At 42.1% G+C, this 23,862-nt stretch overlaps 1 protein-coding gene across 1 annotated transcript in view; it reads left to right on the top strand.

Moving 5' to 3' along the window:
- Positions 1-23,048, top strand: part of LOC128628173 (testis-specific Y-encoded protein 3-like) — a 51,290-nt gene extending 28,242 nt beyond the window's left edge. Inside the window, 1 exon segment of the mRNA XM_053670355.1 lies at positions 22,854-23,048. Within this exon segment, the coding sequence (XP_053526330.1) occupies positions 22,854-23,048 (195 nt within the window).
- The last annotated feature ends 814 nt before the right edge of the window (positions 23,049-23,862 follow it).

The following is a 23,862-nucleotide window of genomic DNA, read 5'->3' as shown; positions in this document are numbered from 1 at the left end:
AAGACTCTGTTCACTGTATGATCTTAGAACAGCAACATGATGTCAAACACTGGCAGTGGTATTATTGTTCCACGATTTTCAGAAGGTTGTTACCACTTGGTGTCCCTTGTGTCCAGGGAAGTTGATTTGTGAGAAAATCCCAAGGGACTGACTCTGTTGAAAACAGCAAAGGTTAACTCTTATATCCCATATTAACATCTATACTTACAGTTCTTTTGCTAAAGGATCAAGAAACGAACAAGTCCAGAGGATTCGCTTTTATTACTTTTGACAGCTGTGAGGATGGTGCAGATGCTGAAAAACATACCAATGGGAAAGGAAGTGTTTGAATGATGATCTAGTTGTGTACTTCAACTAAGAGTGTAAGGGAGGAAAATTGCTGAAGCAGGAAATTGCAACCCCCTGCACACATTTCTTGACATTGTCTCTGTTAAATGCTTACTGCCTAGCAGGCAGCTTGCCAACAAAGAGCATGTTTGTATAACAATCCCAGGGACTACCTTCACAATACACAGGCCCAGACTTTTGGACTTTCTGCCTCCTGCACATGTGTTGGTCTTCAGTCCTGGAGCCAGAATCACAGAAAGCCAGCATGATGGGAAGACAGCATGCCACACACTGGGCCACTGGTGTCCCATGGGAATGTTCAGTGCTGCTCTTGACAAAGAGAACTTGGCAAATCTCTTTCTTCTATTCCCTGCTCCCTCCTCATAAAATGCTTGTTTCCACTGGGAAGTGCGATGGGCTTGGTGACACAGGTTGCCCGTTCTTGCAAGGGAGATGTGTTTTGAGAAGTGAGTCCCCAGTCTTCCAGGTGTCCGGCACTTGCACAGACCACTTTCCTTTACATCAGCACTGCTGTCTAGTACTGGGTTTGGGAGTGGCTGTATCTGAGTCCACTTTTCCTTCCCGCAGCATACTTAGATAGTTTCCTTTCTTTAAATTTGAAAGGGTAAGAATGCCACTGATGTTAACATTATTTTTCCATCACTGTTCTCCTGGTCACAAAAATACTGGCCATTTTGCTTGGGAGATTGACACGAATGTTTAGCATTGGTAACCTGCCACACTAAATGTATTTTGCATTACCATGGAAACTTAACTAGATTTTTGGCCTTCAAGAGCTTTAAAATGTAAAATTATGCCTCACAAAGTTTTTATTAGAGTAGAAATAAAGATAGTGTCCATAAGTCCTTTTGCCAAGTAGGTATAAATTATTTGTACTCTTGTATAAAAATCACCCCAGGGAGACCAGTAGAGAAAGACCACTTCCCATTATTTTGGGGAGAAATGCTAGAAACCATTATTATTGAAGGACACCCTTTCTATTCTTGTAGGTGCCCAAATCTCAGGGAAAGGTTTGGCATGAGGCAGTTTAGGGCGGAGTCCTAAGTAGCTGAACCTCCTGCCCAGATCATTGCTCTTCTGTGCTTTAACAAGATCACATCCTGTGAGCAAAGTGATTTTGTAAAATGCACCCATCACAGTGATTTGTGTCACCGCACTGGTCCAGAGATTATTCTGATCAGACTTTAGTGTAGTAATGAATTTGAGAGTCTCCCTTTTCCCCCTCTCAACCTTAAGACCTTGGCCTACTGTGTCTCCCTTCTCCCCTATAATCTCTGATGATTGTTAAATGTGATTGCCCTATTATTCCAGGAAAAGGCACTCAGGTTGAGACTCTTCCTTGGGTAGGTGTTCCCTTATGTTGTCCCACTCTGATGGCAGTGTCTGCTCCTCTCTGAGATAGTTCCTATACTTCATGCCATAATTTTAAGCCTTACTTGATGGTTTTTGTTAAGAATCACACTACCAGTGACAGCCTTACCAACAGAAATTTCTATTTCATCAACCGAGGTTGTAAACTTTGTCGAAATTTTGTTTCCTATGGTACTCTAAGTGGTATGCACATGTACTCATTATACCATATACTAAGTCACTTGTTGTGCAAGCAGTTTCATTGCTCTGCAGTAAAATGAAAGTGTCTGACCAAACCTCCATTTTTGAGACACCTTTTTTTCTGCTACTGAAAACACAGACAGTACACGTGCACACACATGTTAGGTAGTAACCAAAGGGAGGGAATTTAGTTAGAGGATGTGGGTAGAGTAAATAGTGTTTGTGTTCATGAAAATCAGGGGATAGTAGCTGAATCATGAATCCTGGGATGAAGGCCTTCGTACAGAATTCTGTGGAGGATTTCCAGGCTGCAAGAATAAGGAAAGAGGCCTTGAGTTGGTTAATGGCCCCTCGTGGCTATTTACATTGGTTGGTCCCAGGTGTTGCAGAAGGTTTGGTGGAATTTATTACTTCACCTTCCTTTAGAAAGGTAATACCAAATGACACACTAGCCCCGGCTGGTGTGGCTCAGAGGATTGAGTGCCGGCCAAGGACCAAATGGATCCCTGTCTCTATTCCAGTCAGGGCATGTGCCTGGATGGTTAGCCAGGTCAAAGTAGGTGGTCATGAGAGGCCAGCACACACCCACGTTTCTCATTGTCTATTTTCCACCCCAACACTTCTCTCTCTCTCTAAAACTAACTTAATAAATTGTGAAAAGGAATGGCAGCAACCAAAGTGCTATATAAAAAGAAGTTGCTATGACCCAAATTTAGTCTTCAGTTAATGAAAAGAAACCCTTTGAAGTCATGGGGAAATGAAGAAATTAAAGCATGCATTCTCCTTGAAATCCAATTAAAAAGTTCATAGTTTAGGGATTTTGCCAGTTATTATTTATTTCGTTCTTTCCTTACCTTTTCATTTTATAGGTTTCAGACAGGGAGGAAGTCTGGGAGAGGGAAAGATAAAGAGAAAACCACAGTTTGTTATTGCATTTGTTTATGTATGCATTAGATGATTCTTGTGTGAGTCCCAATCAGGGACGGATCCCACAAACTTGGCCCATCAGTATGATGCTGTGAGCAAATGTGGTATCCAGCTAGTGTGGGAGGAGACATGTTCAAATCAAAAGGAATGCATAAAGCAAAATAACAGTACACTTTATGGAACATTCGTCTTTCAGTGAAGAAAAATGTGAGGCAAATTACATCTATAATAAACACGGAACTGCAGTTGTACAGGGGAATACTTGTAAATCTAACAATACCAATGACAAATATGTTGAAGGCTATGCCTTAAACAGTGAATCATTTTGAATGGATAACGGAGTAATTCATTTTCTAAAGAGCACACTATTTAGATACCATTGAATATCTGGGAAAATTTTAAGGAATGGAGGAAGAGCAGAAAGAAACTAATATAAACATTGAAGGAAGTAATGCGCATATAAATATATATATATATATATATATATATATTTATTTTCTGAATTTGGTGACTAATGGAAAGTAATTCCTAATTCCCACATCTTTTGCATGTGGCAAGGTGAAGGACTCCAGCATATCTCCGGAAGACATTTGCTTGGGAGAGAGATGCTTGGTATCTGACCTTGATTTAAGTCACTGTGATAATTAGGTTTCTGAAAGCTGTCCCCTTGATTGTGTCATTTTGAGGTTATGCCGTTGATATGTGTAATCTTTCTAGTCTTTAGATGGGAAAACACTTAAAGTACAGCAAGCCAACAAACCATCTTTTCAAAGTCGTGGTAGACAGTGGTTACCAGTAACTTTCAGAAGCAGAGGAGGTGCAAGAAGCCTGCAAAGTGGAAGAGGAGCAGGTGGTGAAGGCAGAGACCATCCCTCCAGAGGAACACACTTGGGTATGTTTTAAAGTATAAAGATGCCACCATAGGAGTGCAAAACTGTAAGTTTGCCCCGACGGACATACCTCAATTTCTATATAAATTTTCCCAAGCAAAATACAATTTATGTTTCATGAGATTGGGAATCCACATAGATGATGAAAACAATTTGCAAGTGCAGTGCACTCTAATAGTTATGAAAGCAACTGAAATAGTTAGTGTGCACACTATCTTGGAAAACTTGCAGTGAAATGACATAAATGTCAAGCTAAGTGCAGTCCATTTTACCACTACTTGTAAGTTGACCCTGGAACATTTCCTCAAAGCAAGGAGTATTTTATAGTACAAAGCAGAGGAGCAAAATCACATTCAGAATATCAGCCAAAGGTCATAAAGAATGTGGCTGTCTGAATAATGGCTTTATATCTTCAGGTTAGGCAGGAGAAGATCACTGTTTAAGTTTTTTTTTTTTTTAATTTATTTATTTATTTATTTATTTATTTATTTATTTAAATTGATTATGCTGTTACAGTTGTTCTATTCCCCCCCTTCATTCCCCCTCCCCCCTGCCCCCCATCCCCACCATTACCCCCCTTTAGTTTATGCCCATGTGTCTCAAGTCCTTTAGGTTCTATATTTCCCATGCTATTCTTGCCCCCCCAATCTATTTTCTATCTACTGTCTATGCTACTTATTTTCTGTACCTTCTCCCCCCTTCTCCTCCTCCCACTCCCCTGTTGCTAACCCTCCTTGAGATCTTCATTTCTATGTTTCCACTCCTGATCTAGCTGTCCTTTTAGTTTGCTTTTGTTTTAGGTGTGGTTGTTAATAACTGTGAGTTTGTTGTCCAAGAAATCCAAGAAGCTCAGAGAGTACCAAAAAAGCTGGACTCAACAAGAAACACACCAAGGCACATCATAATTACATTAGCCAAAATTAAAATGAAGGAGAGAATCCTAGAAGCAGCAAGAGCTAAGGGGACAATCACCTACAAAGGAGTCCCCATCAGACTGTCAGCAGATTTCTCAAAAGAGACCTTACAGGCAAGAAGGGGCTAGAAAGAAATATTCCAAGTCATAAAATCTAAAGACCTACAACCAAGATTGCTCTATCCAGCAAAACTTTCATTTAGAATGGAAGGACAGATAAGGTGCTTCTCAGATAAGATCAAATTCAAGGAGTTCATCATCACCAAGCCCTTATTATATGAAATGTTAAAGGGACTTATCTAAGAAAGTTTTTGTATTAATTGAGTGACACAACGGCCTTGACCCCTTCAGGGTAAGTGCTGAAGTCACAGCAGAGGCTGAGGAAAGTGTATGGCTCCCAAGGGTTCATTCAGTACTTTCCCCGGGTCATGGTTGAATCATACAAAAATTTAAAACATGATTGCCATCTTGTTGTTTGGCCATTGACTTTGCAGTTAGCTGGCATGCAGCACCACCTCCAGGAAGGCCCAGACTGATGTCCACTGGAAGCAGGAGCTACGATGACCACTGTAGCAGCAGGCAGACTGATTGCCAGAGAGGTTGTGAAAATTACTTGAGCAGAGGGCATGATAGCTGGTGCAGGGGTCGTGGGCATGGAGGCAGATGCGACCAAGGGTTTTCACCTCCTGTGTGGCAGGATGCACCCTTCCATAGGGAATGCTGTAGAAGTTCACACATGGGGGCTTTGCCTATGGATTCATGGGGAAGCTGATGTAAAACAGGTCCTTGAACACATGTTGGAAGACAACAGTAGGTCCTGTACCAGGTTTCCTTCCCACAGAGAAAAACCAAGTGCCACTGCTGGGATCCTTGGGTAACATTGCTAAAAGGAAAATGTTGGTTTGGAGAAGACAAAGGAGGTGAATAGTTGACAGTTGTTCTGTTAGTGCTGAAGTGATGAATAGAACGGAATTTAAATGTCCAATAGCTAGCTTCTTCAAGTTCCCTCATTGAAGGTTTGCACAAACTGTCTCATTTTGTCTGATTTCACTTCTTATGTAGCATTAAAGCAATTACCTGGGAGGGTAGAATTCACCTTTGTCCTAAATGTGCCCTGTATAACATTGCTGCCTACAAAATGAAGTGCTGTGTTTCTTTTTCATCACCCACTGTACCTCTTTCTTGCTAAGAAGCTAAACAAATTATATATTGCTCTTTGAAAGCTGAACCCTGTACAAAGCTTCGAGGAAGCCGGTGGCAAGGGTACAAAACCACCTTTTTCTGAACGACTGTGACTCTTGGAATGTCTTTAATATTATAAGGGAATAATAGTGTAGTGGCCTTAAAAGGATGATGGGGACAGATACAAATGGTTTAACACATCTAACAAGAAGCATCCATTTTCTTATTGAAGTTAAACTAGCACATGCCTATGTGGGACAAACAGCAATCACACCACGTTTCCCACTGAAATCAAGGGGATCAAGTTAACTTTGCCAACAATGTATCCCATGGGAAAGAAGTCAAGGACCCCCAGTGTGAAGAAGTGCTGTATTTTGCAGTCATTCGTTAACATTTCTTGAACTGTGTGGAACTTGATGTAGCTCAGTGGTTTTATCAGAATGCTCTCACAAATACTGATTTATCTGGAAGGGTGAGAATTGAATTTCTTACCACTGAGTGCAGGTGATGATCATGAATAGGAGTGCTTGCACAAAATCCACTTCTTCTTGGACACTTGTGTGTATAAAGTTTTATCAGAAACCTTCCAACTTCAACTTCCACAGTTGTCTGAACATGTTGTGGGTGTTTAAAAGTAGGGTATTATTTAAGGAAGTATGTTAATGAAGTTCCTGGGATTGTGCAAGTCCTGGGACCTTAGATGTAAGAGGACTTGAAAATCTATCATATGGAATTGAAAGGTCAAAGAGTAAACAGTAAAGGTGCAAGAGCAAGGGGACACCGCAGTACAGACGGATAGGTACCAAATCCTCATGGGCATGGACGGTACAGCACAGGGGACAGAGTCCATGCCATTGTCCTGAAGGGCTAATTGTCTTTTCATGCTCTTCTCAACTGCACTATTCCTCACCTAGGCCAACCGTTGCTTTTCAGGGTGGGTAAGCTATGGATCTACTTGTTGCCAAGTCCACTACTTTTTGTGATGTTCATGTATTAATAAAAATCTGCCTCTACCCTAACTTTGAACTCACCATCCTCTTTGTTGTACTGGTGTTGAAAACTATGTCCCTGAAATCGAACAACATTTCCCTGTAAGAGGTAAGAGTTAGGTATAATATTTACTGTGAATGAATATTACCCAAACATCTGACCCTGTGGTTTTTACAGGTCTCAACCCTGATGGCTCTCTTTTTTTTTTATCTAAAATTCTTCATCTCCCAATACAATACTGAGAAAAAGATTCGTCAAAAGCAGGAGAATTTTAAAAGCACTCAGTAGACAGCTATTCATTTCCCCAGAAATGCACAAATAGTTATACAAGAGGAGTTCACTTGAGTTAGATGTGGGATATGAGAGTGTCAGATACCTGAATATGTGTTATGTGGAAAACTAGAGTTATGTTGGCAGGTTTGTCCTAATATAGCCTTGATATTGTCTCTCAAAAAACCACAAAACACCTTGATGTGCCTAGCCTGTATCTGGACCTCCTTACTGAATTTGAATACTCAGGTGATTTTCAGCCCTTCTCTGTACACATGGTTTCACTCGAAAATGTGGACATAATTTCACGAATGTGTAGCATAGTGTGGCCCCTGTTCTAAACCTAGGCAGTCCAATCCACTAGCTAAAAACCATGTATGAGTGTTTATTTGAAATTCATAAAAGTCCAAGCAAAGTTCAAGATGACTTTTTAAGACCTGGGAGAGAAGAAGAGGGATGCATATCACCTTTCAATGATCACCTGTCTGGTTTCTGGAGTTTCCCACACCAGCAGAGGTGCATTAAGAAGCTCAGGAACACCTGAGTTAAACATCAACATGAGCAAGAATGAACGGTGATATTAGGCATGTTCAAAATTTGTGAATGTCATAAACCATCTTTCTCGGAATCATTGTCTCAGGCAAAATATTGGCACGCTGCAAGGAGTGAACACAATGGTATTCCCCTCTAATATCACATAAAGAAGAAACTGTAAACCTTCAAGAGCTAGATAACTTTTGAATGAAGGAGATAAAAACATTCTTCAGTCTACAATTGTTTTCCAAAATGTAGATGGCACAAAGGGTTTATTTATAAAACTCCTCAAATTGACAGTGTATGCAACACTTACAAAATAAGAGAAATATCAAGGGAGAACACAAAATGAGCACTGCAAAGTTTGTATGTAGAGGCAGTCCCTTTGCATACGAGACTTCTTGGAATTTGGTCCTCCTTATCCCTCCCTACACAGATGTAGGAGATTTCAAAATCATTTTACCTGAAACACTGTAAGTACACCTGAGTTTAGTGATTCCAGTGTCTAATATGGGACTGCCATCTGCTGCAATTTACTCATATCATGTGTCTAGGAGATCTCATGTTCTGTGGTGATACATACATACAAACTTTTGTTTTTGGCAAAATGCCAGCACTACTTGTGACACTGACAGTCACTCTTCCCTAGCTTGTTTGTTGGCTATTAAAAGGATGGAGTGAGCTCTTTCATCTTGAGGTTATAAGATGTGGATGCAATGGAAAGCCTGCCCAGGCCCCAGGTGGTCAAAGGATCAAATCAGGGTGCGGGTACCCTAAAAAAGTCATTTAAAAGCAGGGTAGCTCAAACTGTTGAATTTCCACTCTGGAAATGAAGGCTCCTAAAGAAGGTAGGGAAGCTCCTTGGTTTCTGCTCATTGCAAAGGACCAGGGCTTTGCAGGAATGAAGGTTAGAACAGTGAGGGGACTTTAGGTGCCTCTGGCACACTAGGCAGACTTGCCATGCGGTTCCAATGTCTCCCAGTCCTCCCTTGCACCAGAACTCCAGTGTAGGTGCACAAAGGCAGTCCAGGGAAGCAGCCCTGTCTCAGACTACTGTAATGCTTCAAGGAGTGGGGGACTCTAGCAAACATTCCAAGGCCTTGCCTCTGAACTTATCCATCCTCCTAGTGGCTGGAGAGAGCCATGCCTACCAACACAGCCACTTTACCCAGCACGAGACTGACAATTTTGCTGAAGGGAAAACACTTCTAGAAATTGAGGGCAGCCACTTACTGTAGACAAGCTGGTGAATTGTATGTCCTCTGATCTGTTGTACTGGCTCCACTGTCAGGGAGGGCTCTGGCTTTGGGCAGTCCTCTGGCAATTTACCCTTCCTGCAGGGACTTCTTGCAAAATGCAGCTTAACCTGTTCGCTGCCTTCCCCCATGCCCCTGAACACCTTTGCCAAGGTCCCAAACTGTGCCTTGATGCCTGGTATGCCGGCCCTCAGCAGGTGAGCTTCTCAGCAGAAGATGGCCACTCACTCCTCTGACTGGGCCATTGGGGACGCCCTGGGAAGGAATGCACACAGTTTGCTCTAAGGGTTACATATTTTAACTACAATTTTTACTCAGGTTTAGTATGCGGTTTGACTGGAATAGTAAATTGCTGTGTGATTTCCTCTTTGACTTACATGTATTCTTTGCTCTGTGTGTATCTTTAATCCCACAGAGCACAATGGTGGAAGCCGGTGGGCCTGAGAGGCTCTTCATAGGAGGCCTCAGTACAAAGAGCAATGAAAAGACTCTAAAGGCACTGTTTGGCAAATTTGGCCCATTAGCAAATGGCAACTGTTAGAGCCAAGGTGCCTGAGCACTCACTCTAAACAGACCCTATATGCCTATACCTTCCACGGGCTCAATTAACACTCCTTCTTGGTGCTTGACACTTACATGGGCAATTTCCTCAAGCTTCTCTCTTCTCTTGCCAAAGCGCTCAGCAGGACCAGGTCAATAGTCCACTTTACCGCTGTCTTTGCAGAAGGAAAAAGGAGAGAAATAATAAATGTATTGTGGAGGCAGTGCATGGCTTGGGATACATACAGCTTAACTCTATATGGATTACGTTCACTGCATGGTCTTCTAAAAGTAAAATGATGTATAACTCTGGTTTTGTTATTATTGATAAAAGCCTTTCAGAAGCTTGTTACCAAGCTGTGTCCCTTGTATCCAATGAAGAGGCCCAGTGAGCAACTCCCAAGGGCTGATGCTTTTGAAAATGTGGGAAGTTGTCTTTTAGGTCACATATTAAGTTTACCATTTAAATGTACAGTTGTTTTGTTAAAGGATCATGACACACGCAATGACAGAAGCTTTGCTATTATTGCTTTTGCCAGCCATGAGGAGGCTATGGATGCTGAAAAACATATCGATGGAAAAGTCAGTGTTTGAATGATTATCCAGCTATGTACTTCCATTAAGAGTGTAAGCCTGGAAAGTTGCTTGAGCAGGAAATTTCTCCCGCCTCACCAACTCTGTTGACATTGTTTCTGTCAAGTACTGACTCTGCCAAGCAGGTAGCTTATACATGAAGAGCATGTTTGCATCAGAATCCAAGGGACTAACTACTCAATATGCAGGTCCTCATCCTAGGGCTGCCTGGTGCCTGCTCATGGTTGACCTTAGACCATGGAGCCAGAATGACAACAAAGCCAGCAAGCGTGAATCCCAACAGATGCACCCTGGACGTCCACAGGCCTCATGGTAATGTTTGGTGCTGCTCTGTGGGCAGAGATCTTTTCAACCCCCTTCCTTGGTCTCTTTCTTCTGGTCCCCTCTCCCTCCTTAGAAGAAGCTTCCACTGACAGGGGCTGGTGGGCTTTGAGATGTAATGTCCTTTCTTTCAGGTGGCTGGCACTTGCACGGCCCACTTTCCTTCACATAAACAAACACCACTGCCTCTCATGCACTTGCCTTTGGAGCAACAGGCCGCTGAATCTGATTTTGGTAGCAACAGCGATTCAGGATACTTTTGTTTCTCTAAATTTGAAAGGTGGAGAGGACCGTATAAGCCAAGACTATTTTGCCATCACTCTTCTTCTGGTCTCAAAAGTACTGGCAAGTGTAGTTGGGAGGAGGTTGCAGTTGACGTTATTGTTAGCAACATGTCACATTAAGTGTGTTTTGCATTAGGATGCAACTAAAACCCTAAACAGGCTTTCAGCTTTCAAGTGCTTTAACGTTTAGAATAACTTCCACTAAGGTAAAGACAGCTGAGGTAAGGTTAGTGTTGATAAAAGCCTATCACCAACTATGCATAAAAAGTTCCTGATGCACTAAAAAAAAAAGCCCAGAGATGGGGTGGTGAGGTGGGGTAGGGGGAAGGCAGAAAACTGTACATGAACAACAATAAACATCAAAGGTATTAACACGAAAGCCCAGACAGACATCAGGGAGAGATCACTTCCCATGATTTTGGGGAGAAACTTTGGGGGGAGAAAAGTGTCTGTTTGAGGGGGTCCTTTCCATTCAAACAGCTGTTCAGTTCTTGAAGAAAGGAAGTAGCTGGGGCCAGTGGAGGGTCGATGTCCTAAGTAGCTGAACGTCCTGCCCCTGTCTCTTCTCTTTTGTCTTGAACAAGTCTGCATCTTGTGAGCAGCATGACTTTTCCAAATGTACGTGCCATGATTTATTTCATGGTACTGGTCCAGAGTTTATTTTAATTCTGTCTTTAGGGCAGTAATGAACACAACAGTCTCTTTTCTTCCCTTCTGGATTTAAGGTCTTGGCATTGTATGAGTCCCCTATGCCCTATTAACCCTTCAGTGATTGTTAAATGTGATTTATGTATCATTGTAGTGAGTGTGACTCCATTCCAGACCCTTTCTTGGTCCTGTTTTGCCTTAGATTATCCCACTATGTAGTTTGTGTGTTTTCCTCTCTGAGATAGTTCCTATACCTCATTGTGCATTTAAGCTTTGGTTTATGGGTTTGTTAAGAATCACTCCACCACTGAAAGCCTTACAAGGAGAAATCTCTGCTTTATCAATGGAGTTTGTAAGTGCGCTTCCAATTTCTTTTCTCTTTTTGTACTGTAGGTGCTGAGTATACACACATGTACTCCTTATCCCACATAATAAAGTTGTTTGTGGTGAAAGCAGTTGCAGTACTGCGGGACATAATTAAGATATCTGACGAAACTTCCATTGTTTAGGCGGCTTGCTTTCTGGTACAGTGAAGGCACTCAGTACCTAATGACACTTTTAATTTTCCTTCCTATTTTTGTAACACTGGGAATTTGGGCTGGCTCCTGCTTTTGTGTTGGGTACAGAAGTCTGTTTGGCTTGTGAAGAGCAGTGGTGAATGGTGAAACCTGTTTTCCTGGCTACCAGCAGAAGAAGTGTAGCTTGTGTACACACTGTCCCCAATCTTCCCTCATGCAACAGCTGTTTTAGTGAGGATCCGCTGTGTGCAAGGCAGTGATGTGTCCACTGACAAAAGATTTGGGATGAGTCATAGTCCTGACTTAAGGTGCACACACGTGTTAAGTAGGAACAAAAGGGAGGTAATTTAGTTAGAGAATGTAGGTAAAGAAGATAGTGCTGTTGTTCATGAAAATCTAGGGATACTAGCTGATATTGAATGTTGGGAAGAAAGCAGTCACACACAATTCTGTGGAGAATGTCTTGGACTCAGGAACAGCCAGTGAGGCCTTCAGCTGGGAGTCAGTGCTTTGTGGCTGTTTACATTGCTTGGGCCCATGTGTGGTAGAGGGGTTGGTGAAACCTATGACTTCACCTCCCTTTACAAAATTATAGCAAACCAGCAGTTCTGGCTGGTGTGGCTCAGGGGATTGAGTCTGAGCCAGTGAATGAAAGGGTGGCCAGTCTATTCCGAGTCAGAGCACATGCCTGGGTTGCTGGCCAGGTCCCTAGTAGGGAATGGGGGAGAGACAACCATATACCCAAGTTTCTCTCCCTCTCTGTCTTCTTTTCTACCTCTCTCTCTAAAATCAAATGAACGGAATCTTTGAAAACAATACCAGACAACCAAAGTGTGGTATATGGAGCAGTTACTAAGACCCAAATTTCAGTTAAGCCTGGTAAACCACTATGAAGAAATGGGGAAATTAAGAAATTGAAGCATGCTATAATTACAATGCCACTTGTAAAACTTACACTCTACAGATTTTGTCATTTACTAATTATTTATTTACTTGCTTCCTTTTTTCTTGATGATAGATTTGAAAGACACCAGAAGTAGGGGGAGAGAGAGACAAAGGGAAAGAGGGAAACAACAGTTCGTTGTTCCACCTATTGATGGATACACTAGCTGGTTCTTGGGTGTGCCATGGACTGCACAACCTCGGCCTATCAGGATGATGCTGCAAGCAAGTGACATGCCTTGCTGTGGTGAAAGGGGGTGTATTTAATTCAGATGGAACGCATAACTGCAAAAAAGTTTTCAGGAATAGATATGTCTCTTTATCTTTAACCCTTTCCAAACAACATAAACCTAACCTTCCTGAGATTGGGAATTAACACTGATGATGAAAAGGACTTCCAAGTGCTAAAAATTCTCATGGTTATGAAAGTGACTGAAACAGTTAATGTGCAGTAGATCTCAGCTGCTTTGCAGTGAAATGACATAAACTTTTAGCTAATTTCAATCTGTTTTACCAGTCTGTTCTTAACTTCAATATCTCTGGTTATATTTTGCTTGCTTGTTTCTTGGTTGACTAGGTTCCACTTTTGGGTGAGGCCGTATGTTATTTGTCTTCCTCTGCCTGGCTTATTTCACTTAGGGTGATGCACCCCTTCCTTGGATGAATTTAATATGTGTACACCTCTAATGTTACAAATTTCAAAGCTTTTTTGATGTTCTTTTAAAGGAACAGCTGTCTGCTCTTTCCCCCATACATTTAAGTGTTCTCAAATGGCGGGTGCTATGGTGACACAAGTGGCTCATGGAGTGCTGCTGAGTGCAAGCACAGCCACAGTCACCATTGTGCTGGACATGTGGCTGGGCAGCTGTACACTACCAGTTCTCTTATCCTGGTTCTGGCTGCAGTCACCAGGCACTGGGCAGCCAGGCAAAGGCCCATGCCTGTACATGCCACTCGGTCACCACATTATGGAGAGGATGGCCATGGAACAGAGAGAAGGCTGCTGGACTCACTCAGGCTGCTCAACTCATATCCGATGCTCTCAGAGTGGCGGTCCTGAGCAGAACCCCCCTCAGCCACCACAGTCAGCCTCTCCCCTTGGCCAGCTTGCTCCCTCAGGACTTCAGGTAGTGTCCGTCCATGAAGCACCCACAGACCCAGTTTCTGGGCCCTCCCTGAGCACTGCTGCCTGCTCAGTGTGGGCCCTGCAAGCATTAACCAGTCTTACACTGCCCATTTTCAGCTCTGTAGAACTTTCCCAAGGTTACGCAGTGAGACCTTGCTCTACACACAGAGAGCTTTTCAATCCCCTCCCTTCATCTCTTGGTTCTATTCCTCTCTCCCTCCTTATAAAAAGCTCTGCCTCAGGTGAGAAATGGAGATGGGCTTTGAGTCATAATTCCCCTTGTCCCAGGTATCCAGTACTTACAGGGACCACTTTCCTTCACATCAGCACTGCTTGCCTCTCCAGTATTGGCTGTTAAAGAGGCAGGCAGATGGATTTGCTTCTGGGTACAAGAGCATTACTACACTTTTGCTTCTCTAAATTTGAAAGTTGGACAGGGCCATAAAAGACAAATTATTTTTCCATTGCTCTTCTTCTGGTCAAAAAAAATACTGGTGAATGTGTTTGGGAGGAGGTTGAAATGGACGTTAGCTTAACTCACATGCCACATAAAGTGCATTTTGCATTAGCCTGTGCCTAGAAACCTGAATAGGCTTTCAGCCTCATGAGCTTTAACATTAAGAATAACTCCCCTCTAAGGTAAATAGAGTAAAAAAAAGTAAGTGTTTATAAAAACCTCTTGCATATGATGCATAAACGTTTCTGTAGTATAAAAAAAAAGCAAAGAGAGTCATGTAGGGAAAGAGCTCTTCCCATTATTTTGGAAGAAATGCTAAAAATGTGTCTATTTAAGGAGCCCGTTTCCATTCAAAGAAGTATTCAGTTCCTGAAGAAAGGAGGTGGCATGAGCCAGCAGAGGGTGGGTGTCCTAAGTAGCTGAACTTCCTGCCCCTGTCAAGAGCCCCTTGGGCTGTTCTGTCCTTAACAAGATGGCATCTTGTGTGCAGGGATATTATGCTATGATTTATTTCACAGCACTGGTCCAGAGTTAATTTTGATTCAGTCTTCAGTGTATTAATGCACACAACAGTTTCTTGTTTCCCTTCTGGATCTAAAAACCTTAGCATTATATGTCTCCCTTATTCCCTGTAAATACTTCAGTGATCACTAGGATATCCTTATCCTTTCAGGGAAATTCACTCTATGCTCGACTCTGACTTGGTAACATTTTTCCTTATATTATCCCACAACGTTTTCTGTTTCTTTTCACCTCTGAGATAGTTCCAGTCCTTCTGGCTGTTATTTTAAGCCTTACTTTATGGGTGTGTTAAGAATTGCCCCAAGCAAAGACAGCCTGGGGAACAGAAATTTCTATTTCATCAGCTGAGGTGGTAAACTGGCTCCAAATTTCTCTTCCTTTTATACTGTGGTACACACTAATACTCATTGCGCCATATACTAAGTTGTTTGTTGGGAAAGCAGTTGCAGTACTCTGGAACATAATTAACATATCTGACCAAACTTCCACTTTTTAGGCAGCTTGCCTTCTGATATAGTGAAGGCACTCAGTCTGTAGTGACACTTTTGCTTATCCTCCATATTTTAAAGTTTCTTAATACATGAAAGTTGGTCTTGGCTCCTGATTTATGTTGGGTTCAAAAATCTGTTTGGCTTGTGATGCATAATTGATGGAGATTCCTGTCTTCCTAGCTGCTAGCATAAGAAATGTAGTTTGTGTACTGTCCCTGAATTTGCTCATTCAACAGCTATTTTACTGAAGACTGGCTCTGTGCTAGACAGTGATGTGTCAACTGGGAAAGGATTCTGAATGAGTCAGAGTTCCTGGGCTAACACACAGGCACATGTTAAGTAGGAAAATAAGGGCATTGATTTAATTAGGGATTTTAGGTGGAGCAGACAGTCTTTTTCTTCATGAAGATTAAGGGATACTTCATTTAAATTTTATGAACGAAGTTACTATGCAGAATCCTGTGGACAATGTTCTGGACTCCAGAAAAGTAAATGAGGCCATCAGGGGTGAAGCAGCCCCTTGTGGCTGTTTACATTGCTTGGGCCCATGTGTGGAAGAGGGATTGGTGGAACTTATGACTTCAGCTCCCTTTACAAAATAATAGCAAACCAGCAGTTCTGGCTGGTGTGGCTCAGGGGATTGAGTCTGAGCCAGTGAATGAAAGGGTGGCTGGTCTATTCCAAGTCAGAGCATGTGCCTGGGTTGCTGGCCAACTCCCCAGTAGTGGATGTGTGAGAGACTAATTACACGGCTTTCTTCCTCTCCCCTTCTTTATTTTTCCTTCTCTAAACAAACAAATAAACAAACAAACAAACAAACGTCTTTGAGAAGAATGACACAAGACCAAAGTGCTGTATGTTGAGCAGTTAAGATGACCCAAATTTTGACTAGACTTAAGAATAAACCACTAGGAAGTCATGGGAGAACTAAGAAATTGAAGCATTTATTATAATTGAAATACCACTTGTACAAGTTAAGTTTAGGGATTCATCACTCGTTATTTATTTACTTACATACTTACTTTTTTGTTATTATAGATTTCAGAGAGACAGAAAGTTGGGGATAGAGAGAAAGGTGTAGTGAGAAACAACAGTTTGTTGTTCTACCTATTCATGCTGGTTTATGTGTTTGCCTTGACCAGGCAAGTTTGCCTTAATGGATCCTACAACCTCAGCCTAACAGGATGATGCTATAAGCAAGTGAGGTACCCAGCCAGGGTATAAGGGCATGTATTTAAATGAGATGGACTGCACTAGGCAACTTTAGGAAATGCCCCTTTATAATGAAAAAAAGGGGGGGAAATACACCTACCATAAATATGGAGCTGCTTTTATACTGGGAAATATTTCTAAATTTAACAGAACAAATGCTAAAAATGATGAAGCCTATAAATTAAACAGTGAATCACTTTGCAGGAATAACTGAGTAGTTCATTTTCTTCCTTTTCCGCCAGATTATTATTATTTTTTTAATTGTTGTTCAGGTACAGTTTTCTGCCCTCTACCTCCATCCCAGCCCGCCCCCACAGCCCTCCCCACCTTCCTCTGGTCTCAACTCCCCCCTTGATATTCCCCATGTGTCCTTTATACTAGTCCCTTCAAATCCTTCCCCCTTCCTCTAAAATTCCCTCCTCCCCTCTCTGGCCCCTGCTAGCCAGTTCTCAATTCAGTATCTTTGGTTAGGTTTTGCTTGTTAGTTTGTTCTGTTGATTAGATTCCTGCTAAAGGTGAGATCATACAGCATTTGTCTTTCACCACCTGGCTTACTTCACTTAGCATAATGCCTTCCAATTCCATCTATGCTGTCACAAAGGGAAGGTGCTCCTTCTTTCTTTCTTTCTGCTGCATAGAATTCCATTGTGTAAATGTATCATGTGTACATTTTACACATGATCTATTTGTGTAAATGTACCAGTTTTTTGATCCATTAATTTACTGATGGGCACTTAAGTTGATTCCAGTGCTTGGCTATTGTAAATCGTGCTGCTCTGAACATTGAGGTGCAGAGGTTCTTTTGGATTGGTGTTTTGGGGCTCTTAGCATATAATCCTAGGAGTACAATTGCTGAGTCAAAGGGCAGATGCACTTATAGTTTTGGGAGAAAATTCCATAGTGTTTTCCACAGTAGTTGTACCAGTCTGCAATCCTACCAACAGTGCACTAGGATTCCCTTTTCTCCACAACCTCTCCAACAGAGAAGAGTTTTCTCATTTGTTGCTTTGTTTATGATGGTCATTCTCTATGGTGTGAAGTGGTATCTCACTGTGGTGTTAATTTGCATCTCTGTGATAGCTAGTGATACTAAACATATTTTCATGTGTCTCTGGATCCTCTATATGTCCTCTGTATGTCTGTTCAAGTCCTTTGGCCACTTTTTAAAATTGGGTTGCTTGTATTATTAGAGTGGAGTCATATAAGTCCTTTATATCTTTTGGAGATTAAACCCTCATCTGAGATAGTATTGGCAAATATGTTTTTCCATATAGTTGGTTCTCTTTTTATTTTAGTACTGAGAAGCTGTGCAGAAGCTTTTTATTTTGATGAGATCCCATTTGTTTATTCTTTCTTTTATGTCCCTTTCACTGGGGGACATATCAGTAAAAATGGTGCTGCATGAAATAGCTGACGTTTTCCTGCCAATGTTCTCCTCTAGGACTCTAATGGTGTCACAACTTATATTTGAATGTTTTATCGACCTTGAATTAATTTTTGTGTATGGTGTGATTTGATTCTTGAGTTTCATTATTTTTGTGCATGTAGCTGTCCATCTCTGCCAACACCATTTATTGAAGAGGCTATTTTTACTGTATTTTATGTTGCTGCCCCCTTTTACAAATATTAATTGTCCATAGAGACTTGGGTTTATTTTGGGGCTCTCTAGTCTGTTCCATTGGTCTAGCTAGACTTCTTTTGTTTGGGAAGCTTCTTATTTGACCTTCCATCTTGATTAAGAGCCTTACTGGGCAAAGTAGTCTTGGTTGCAGGCCTCTGGTTCTCATTTTTTGTAATATTTCTTGCTATTCTTTTATTGCTTGGAGCGTTTCCATGAAGCATTTCCTTGTATATTACTTCCTCTTTCTTCCTTGATGCCTTTGAGATCCTCTCTTTGTCTTGGAATTTTACCATTTTAATTATAATTTGTCTTGAAGTGGGTCTCTTTGGGTTCCTGTTGATTGGGACTCTGTGTTTCCTAGATTTGTGTGTCATTTTCCCTCATCCAATTAGGGAACTGTTCCATTATTACTTTTTCAAAGAGGGTTTCTATCCCTTGCTGTTATTCTTCTTTATTGTCCTGTATGCCCGTAATTCTTCTTCATTCTTTCTGAGGCTCTTTTCCTTTTCTTGCTCTTTCTGGGTTTTTTTTTTTTCTCTGTCATCCAGCTCAGTGATCCCATCTTTTGCTTCAGTGATCCTGCTTTTGATTCCTTCTATTGTGTTGTTCAGTTTGGAAGTTGTATTCTTCATTTCCTCTTGGCCCTTGTTGATACTTTCCATTTCCTTTTTCATGTTGATGTAGTTTTTAGTCAGCTCATTTTACTTTCCTTGTGGTTTCTGGTAATTCTCTGTAAACTCATTGAGCTTTTTAGATAATGATTGCTTTGAACTCAATATCTGATAGCTGCCTTGCCTCTATTTCATTTAGCATTCTTCCTGAGGCTTCCTCCTTTCCTTTCATTTGGGGATTGTTTCTTTGTCTTCCCACTGTTTGTGAGACTCTTCTTGTTAGCCTCAGCTTCTTAAATTGATTCATTCTGACTCCATGGGTTTCAGGTGTGAATGTCTATGGTAAAATACCCGTGAGATTCAGTGGTGCCATCTCCTTGATCTCCCAAGCTCACTGACCTTGGGCTGTTGTTTATGTTGGTCTTGTACTTGTCTTTAGGTCTCTTTGGGCTCTCTTGCATGGGTCCTTCCCACCAACTGGTTAACTAAAGGTCCCTCTGTCCACCACCTCTTGTATTTTGTTGTGCAGGCGAGGACAGGTTGTTTCGAAGTTGTTTTTCTCCATGTGTACAACACTTCAAGGGTTCTCTCTTGTTCTTGTTCAGTTGTTTGTTCTGGGTAACTTCTCCATTGTTTAGTTGTATTTCCGGATATGTCCTGGATCGAGGTTACTGTGGCTTCCACTCCCTCCTTCACCTTCTCCGATCATTCTCTGTTGCTGGTTCCTTTGTTCTTGGGTTTCCTCTTCCAGCAGGTATCCTGGTGTTTACAGCTTCTACCTACTCTCACATCCTGGAACCTGTACCCCAGTCTTGTTTTCACCAACCTTATGGCTGTACAATTATCAGCAAGGTAGGGGTTGGTGGACTGGCTGGTTTCCTGTTCACATGCAGAAAAACTGAGAGAAACAACTGAGGATTGAGACTGACTGCACAACCCACAGTCCCAGTTTGAGCAGAAAAAGCCTCAAACCTCTGATTGAAAATACCTCTAGGGGTTGAGGCAGAACCATCCTGTGAGGAGTGGGAGAAACTCTCAGTCTCACAGGAGAGTTCCCTGGAAAGGTCCATAGGTTCCTAGAACATACACAGGCACACCCACCTTGAATCAGCATCAGAAAGGTCCACTTAGCTTGTGTGTAGCGGGGAAAGTCTCATTTTTTATATAGCACATATTTTAAGATATCTATGGCATATTTAAAAAAAATTGAAAATGGTCAAAACACAGAAAACGAGTAACACAAACATTGCAAAAAGTAATGCTTATATTTTCTTCCAGTAAGTGAGTTGTATTAGTCTTCTTCTGTTACTACTGGAAGATTCTTCAAGGGTCTTTTATAATATACATATATCTCAGTTGGGTGGCTAAGCGAAGACAGTTACCATTGGAATGTCTCATACCTCTGGCAGGATGAAGGACTCAGCCATATATGAGGAAGGTATTAGGGGCGAAAATTTTTTTTTTAAATTTCTGATTTGGATTTCAGTCATGGTGCTAAAAAGGTTTGCAAAAACCATTCATCTGTTTATGTCACTTAGAGGTAATGCTAATGCTACCTAAATTCTGTGTAATCTCTTTAGTCTGTAGACAGAAAACCATTAAAGGAAAGCAAGCCAGCAAACAATCTTTTCAAAGTGGTAGCAGATGGAGTTTGCCACTATTTCAAGAAACAGAGGAGGCACAAGAAGCCTGCAGAGTAGAAGAGGAGCAAGTGGCAGAGCCAGAGAGCATCCCTCAGGTGGAGTACACTTAGGTAATATTTTAAATTACAAGGATGCCACCATAGGAGTTAGTGGAGGAGGAGTATAGCAAAACTATACATTAGTGTGGGTAGAAATATCCCAATTTATATTTAAACCTTTTGGAGCAAAATATAATGTAAGCTTCTTGAGACTGAATATTAACTTTGACAATGAAAAATACTTTACAAGTACTAAAACTTCTAATACTTTTGAGTAAAAGTGACAGAAATAGTTCCTGTGCAAAACATCTCAACCACCTTGCAGTAAAACAATGCAAACTTTGAGCTAATTTAATGCATTTTACCATTGTTAGTTGTTGCCTCTATCCCCTTGAACTGCTTTCTACAGAACTCATGTCTGGTGACCATATATATATCAGAGCCTTCCACTTTGGTTCCTAGAACTTCGTGAGGTAAAAAGTGGTGGTTCATACATAATGATGTATCCAATATCCATCTGTGTATTTATTCTGAAACAAAGCTCACTTTGTCATACAAAATCAGTTCATCTTGAAACAGACCCAACACAATAAAACTCACTCAGAATACACACAATTCTGGGACAGATACCTGACATTTTAGGACTGGCCATGAAATGCTTGTTCTCTGTATGGACATGTGCAAACAACTCTTGGGCTGATTACTTAGTATGTGGCTTTTCCACCTGCACTTGGTGTAAGAAACTTTGTAGTTTGGAATGTACTTAAGGGAAATATGTACAACTTTATACAGTTTCCCATGGGTACCCCTGACCCAGGAAAAGACAAGAAAATGTCTGCTTTGAAAGGTGTGTGCCTGTGTTCTCTGTGGTATGCATTAGGGGGGAATGTATTGCTGATCAAGATATTGATGAAGTAGCCCTGGCTGATGTGGCTCAGTGGAGTGTGCACTGAGCTGCAAAGCAAATGGTTGATGGTTCGCATCCCAGTCTCGGGCACAGGCCAGGTTCCGTTTGGGAGCCAAACCAGAGGCAGCCACACATTGGTGTTCCTCTCCCACTCTTCCTCACTCCCTTCCCCTCTCCAAAAGTAAATAAATAAAACCTTAAAAAAAAGATATTCATGAAGTATTTGGAGGGAAGTTTTCTGCTTTTTACCCCGTATGAAAAGAAGACACCTTTCCTTTCACAAGAATCCATGTATCTGACAAATTTTGTTTCATGTGCCCAACCAGCCCTCCCATGTCAAAGAGACAGCTTCTCCAATTGACAACTACATGTGTGATTGTTTAGAAAGTGTTTCCTAATGTGGAGCTGCATGGTTTGTCTCACCTCAAGGTAAACAGCATTGCTTTCTCTTGCCTCATGGGCAAGTTGAGAAAAGTTTATCCATCTCTATCCTTCCTCAAAGGTGCAATTCAATTTTTTCTAGTTATGACGTTACTGTGGAAGTGGAATATAGACATTTTCCTCATTTGCAAATCTAAAGACTTATGTAATTATTTGATGTGCATCTCTTAGACACTATTATATTGACCAGAGCACAGAGTTTTAATTGATATCAGGATCATTTTGCCAATGAATTTTAAGAACTTCATGTTCCTTTACTTGTAGGTAATGCCTTCTTCTGATGTCTCTTTCTGTGACAATGTTAATATGTTTATACTTCTGATGTTACAGAATTCAAAGCTTTTTGACACCCAGCTACAGAAAGTATCATGTGTTATATTCCCCATATGTTTACAAATGGTTTCTCCATTAATTTATGTAGCAATATCAGCACACCCTCTATTCCTCCCAAAACTGTTTCTCTCCCAACCACGCAAATGCTGTTTCCAATGTCCCTGGGCCTTACAAACGTGCTTTCACAATAAGCCTGTCAACTCTCCTGCAGTCATACAAAGAGGCAGTTTAACAGTTTAGACTAATATGAGTGCTTAAGATAATACTACTGTATACTACAGATGTCCAAAGCATAAGCAAATCTTGACCACTTAGGAAACGTTTATTCTACTTAACCAAGCCTTGCTGTTGAAGCACTGATGATAGTGGCTATGATCTTAATCTGAACATAGTTACTTCCAGAGGAGCCGGTCCACTTCAAAGGGGATTTTGTCAAGTCCCCGCCCACACCCAGGCACAACACACAGAAGCTCCCCTGCTCCCCCTCCTGCCTGCAAAGGACCTGTGGGGGCAGTAAAGCAACAGCTCACTGCGCCAGAGACCAGGAGCGCTTGTACCTTTACATGAAAACAGAGCCTGCTGCGAGGGAAAGACACTGAGAAAGCCTGACAAAATGAAGGTGTGCATTGCCACTCACTCCCTATGCACAGGGGAGAGTGGACCCCGGCTCTACTTATGCTCAGGCAAGAGGTGTACTCTGCCCGACAATTTCTGAATCCCTACCTTGTTCCCCTCCGGTTCAGGGAAGTCTGGCCTGGAGACTGCCCTCAGGGGCCACCACTCCAGGCCCGCCCAGAGCAGCGCCCAGCTGCAGGGGCTGTGGTGGTGAGGAGGCCAAGGACCCGTATGTCAGAGGCTGGCTGGAAGCCTCAGAGGAAGTAGAGAAGCCAGTGGCTGCACATGACGCAACAGCAGGTGCAGTAAACCCCAGGCCCTGAGGGAAAATGGTGAAGGAATCTACCGCGCAGACTGAAACTGGCTTCCCGGTGGCTTCCCTGAAGTCATTTTAAGGAAATCTGCAGCTGTGCTCCCACTTAGGGTCCCACAGTGCCAGTGCACCCAAAATATGTCCCCTGTGCTATGCCCTGCACTTTCTGCCCTTCATTCGTGTTTCAGTGCAAAGCTAAAAAGCAGTAACTCAGGCAAAGGACAGAGGACTCAGAAGACAGATCTGGTACTGAAAAACACCTAGGGAGTCAAGCACTGCTATGGCTATGGCTATGGCTATAGCTATCGCCTGAAACCTGGTCCCTAGCCATCCCTGTTCACTGCACAGTGGACATTTTGCCAAAGCACACCCAATCACAGGAAATAACAGGTTCCATTGTCAAAAGCCTCTGAAACCATACTCTGAGTCCTCCACCTAGGCAGGGAGGAGTGCCCCATGGAGCAAGGGGCCAAGAAAGGGAGCAGGGCCTCTGCCTGGGTGTGCACAGTTGCCTTCCGTGCCCCCATTTCTTTCCTCTGACTTCCTCCCTTCTCTCCATCTCTGTTCCCTCCCAGCCAGGCTCTCCAGGGAGCAACAGCAGGACAGAGAATGAAATAAAGAGGGACCCATGCTTAGTAAATGAATGGCCGTCCTCCTCAGGGATGCACACCCATTTACCAGAAGGCAAGGAGTCGGGATTTTCTCTCCCCGAATCAGCCTCTGCTGTGCAGGCCCTACATCCCTGGGCCTCTTAACAGGGCCCAGTTCTTCACATACAGCTAGTTCTAATGGTCTGATCAATGACTCTCCTGATCATGATAACC

The sequence above is a fragment of the Artibeus jamaicensis genome, unplaced genomic scaffold (genome assembly GCF_021234435.1).
Source record: "Artibeus jamaicensis isolate MK-2021 breed Jamaican fruit bat unplaced genomic scaffold, CSHL_Jam_final contig_563, whole genome shotgun sequence".
NCBI classification, from domain to species: Eukaryota; Metazoa; Chordata; class Mammalia; order Chiroptera; family Phyllostomidae; genus Artibeus; species Artibeus jamaicensis.
The sequence above is the reverse complement of the archived record's forward strand: the minus strand, read 5'-3'. Positions and strand labels throughout refer to the sequence as shown.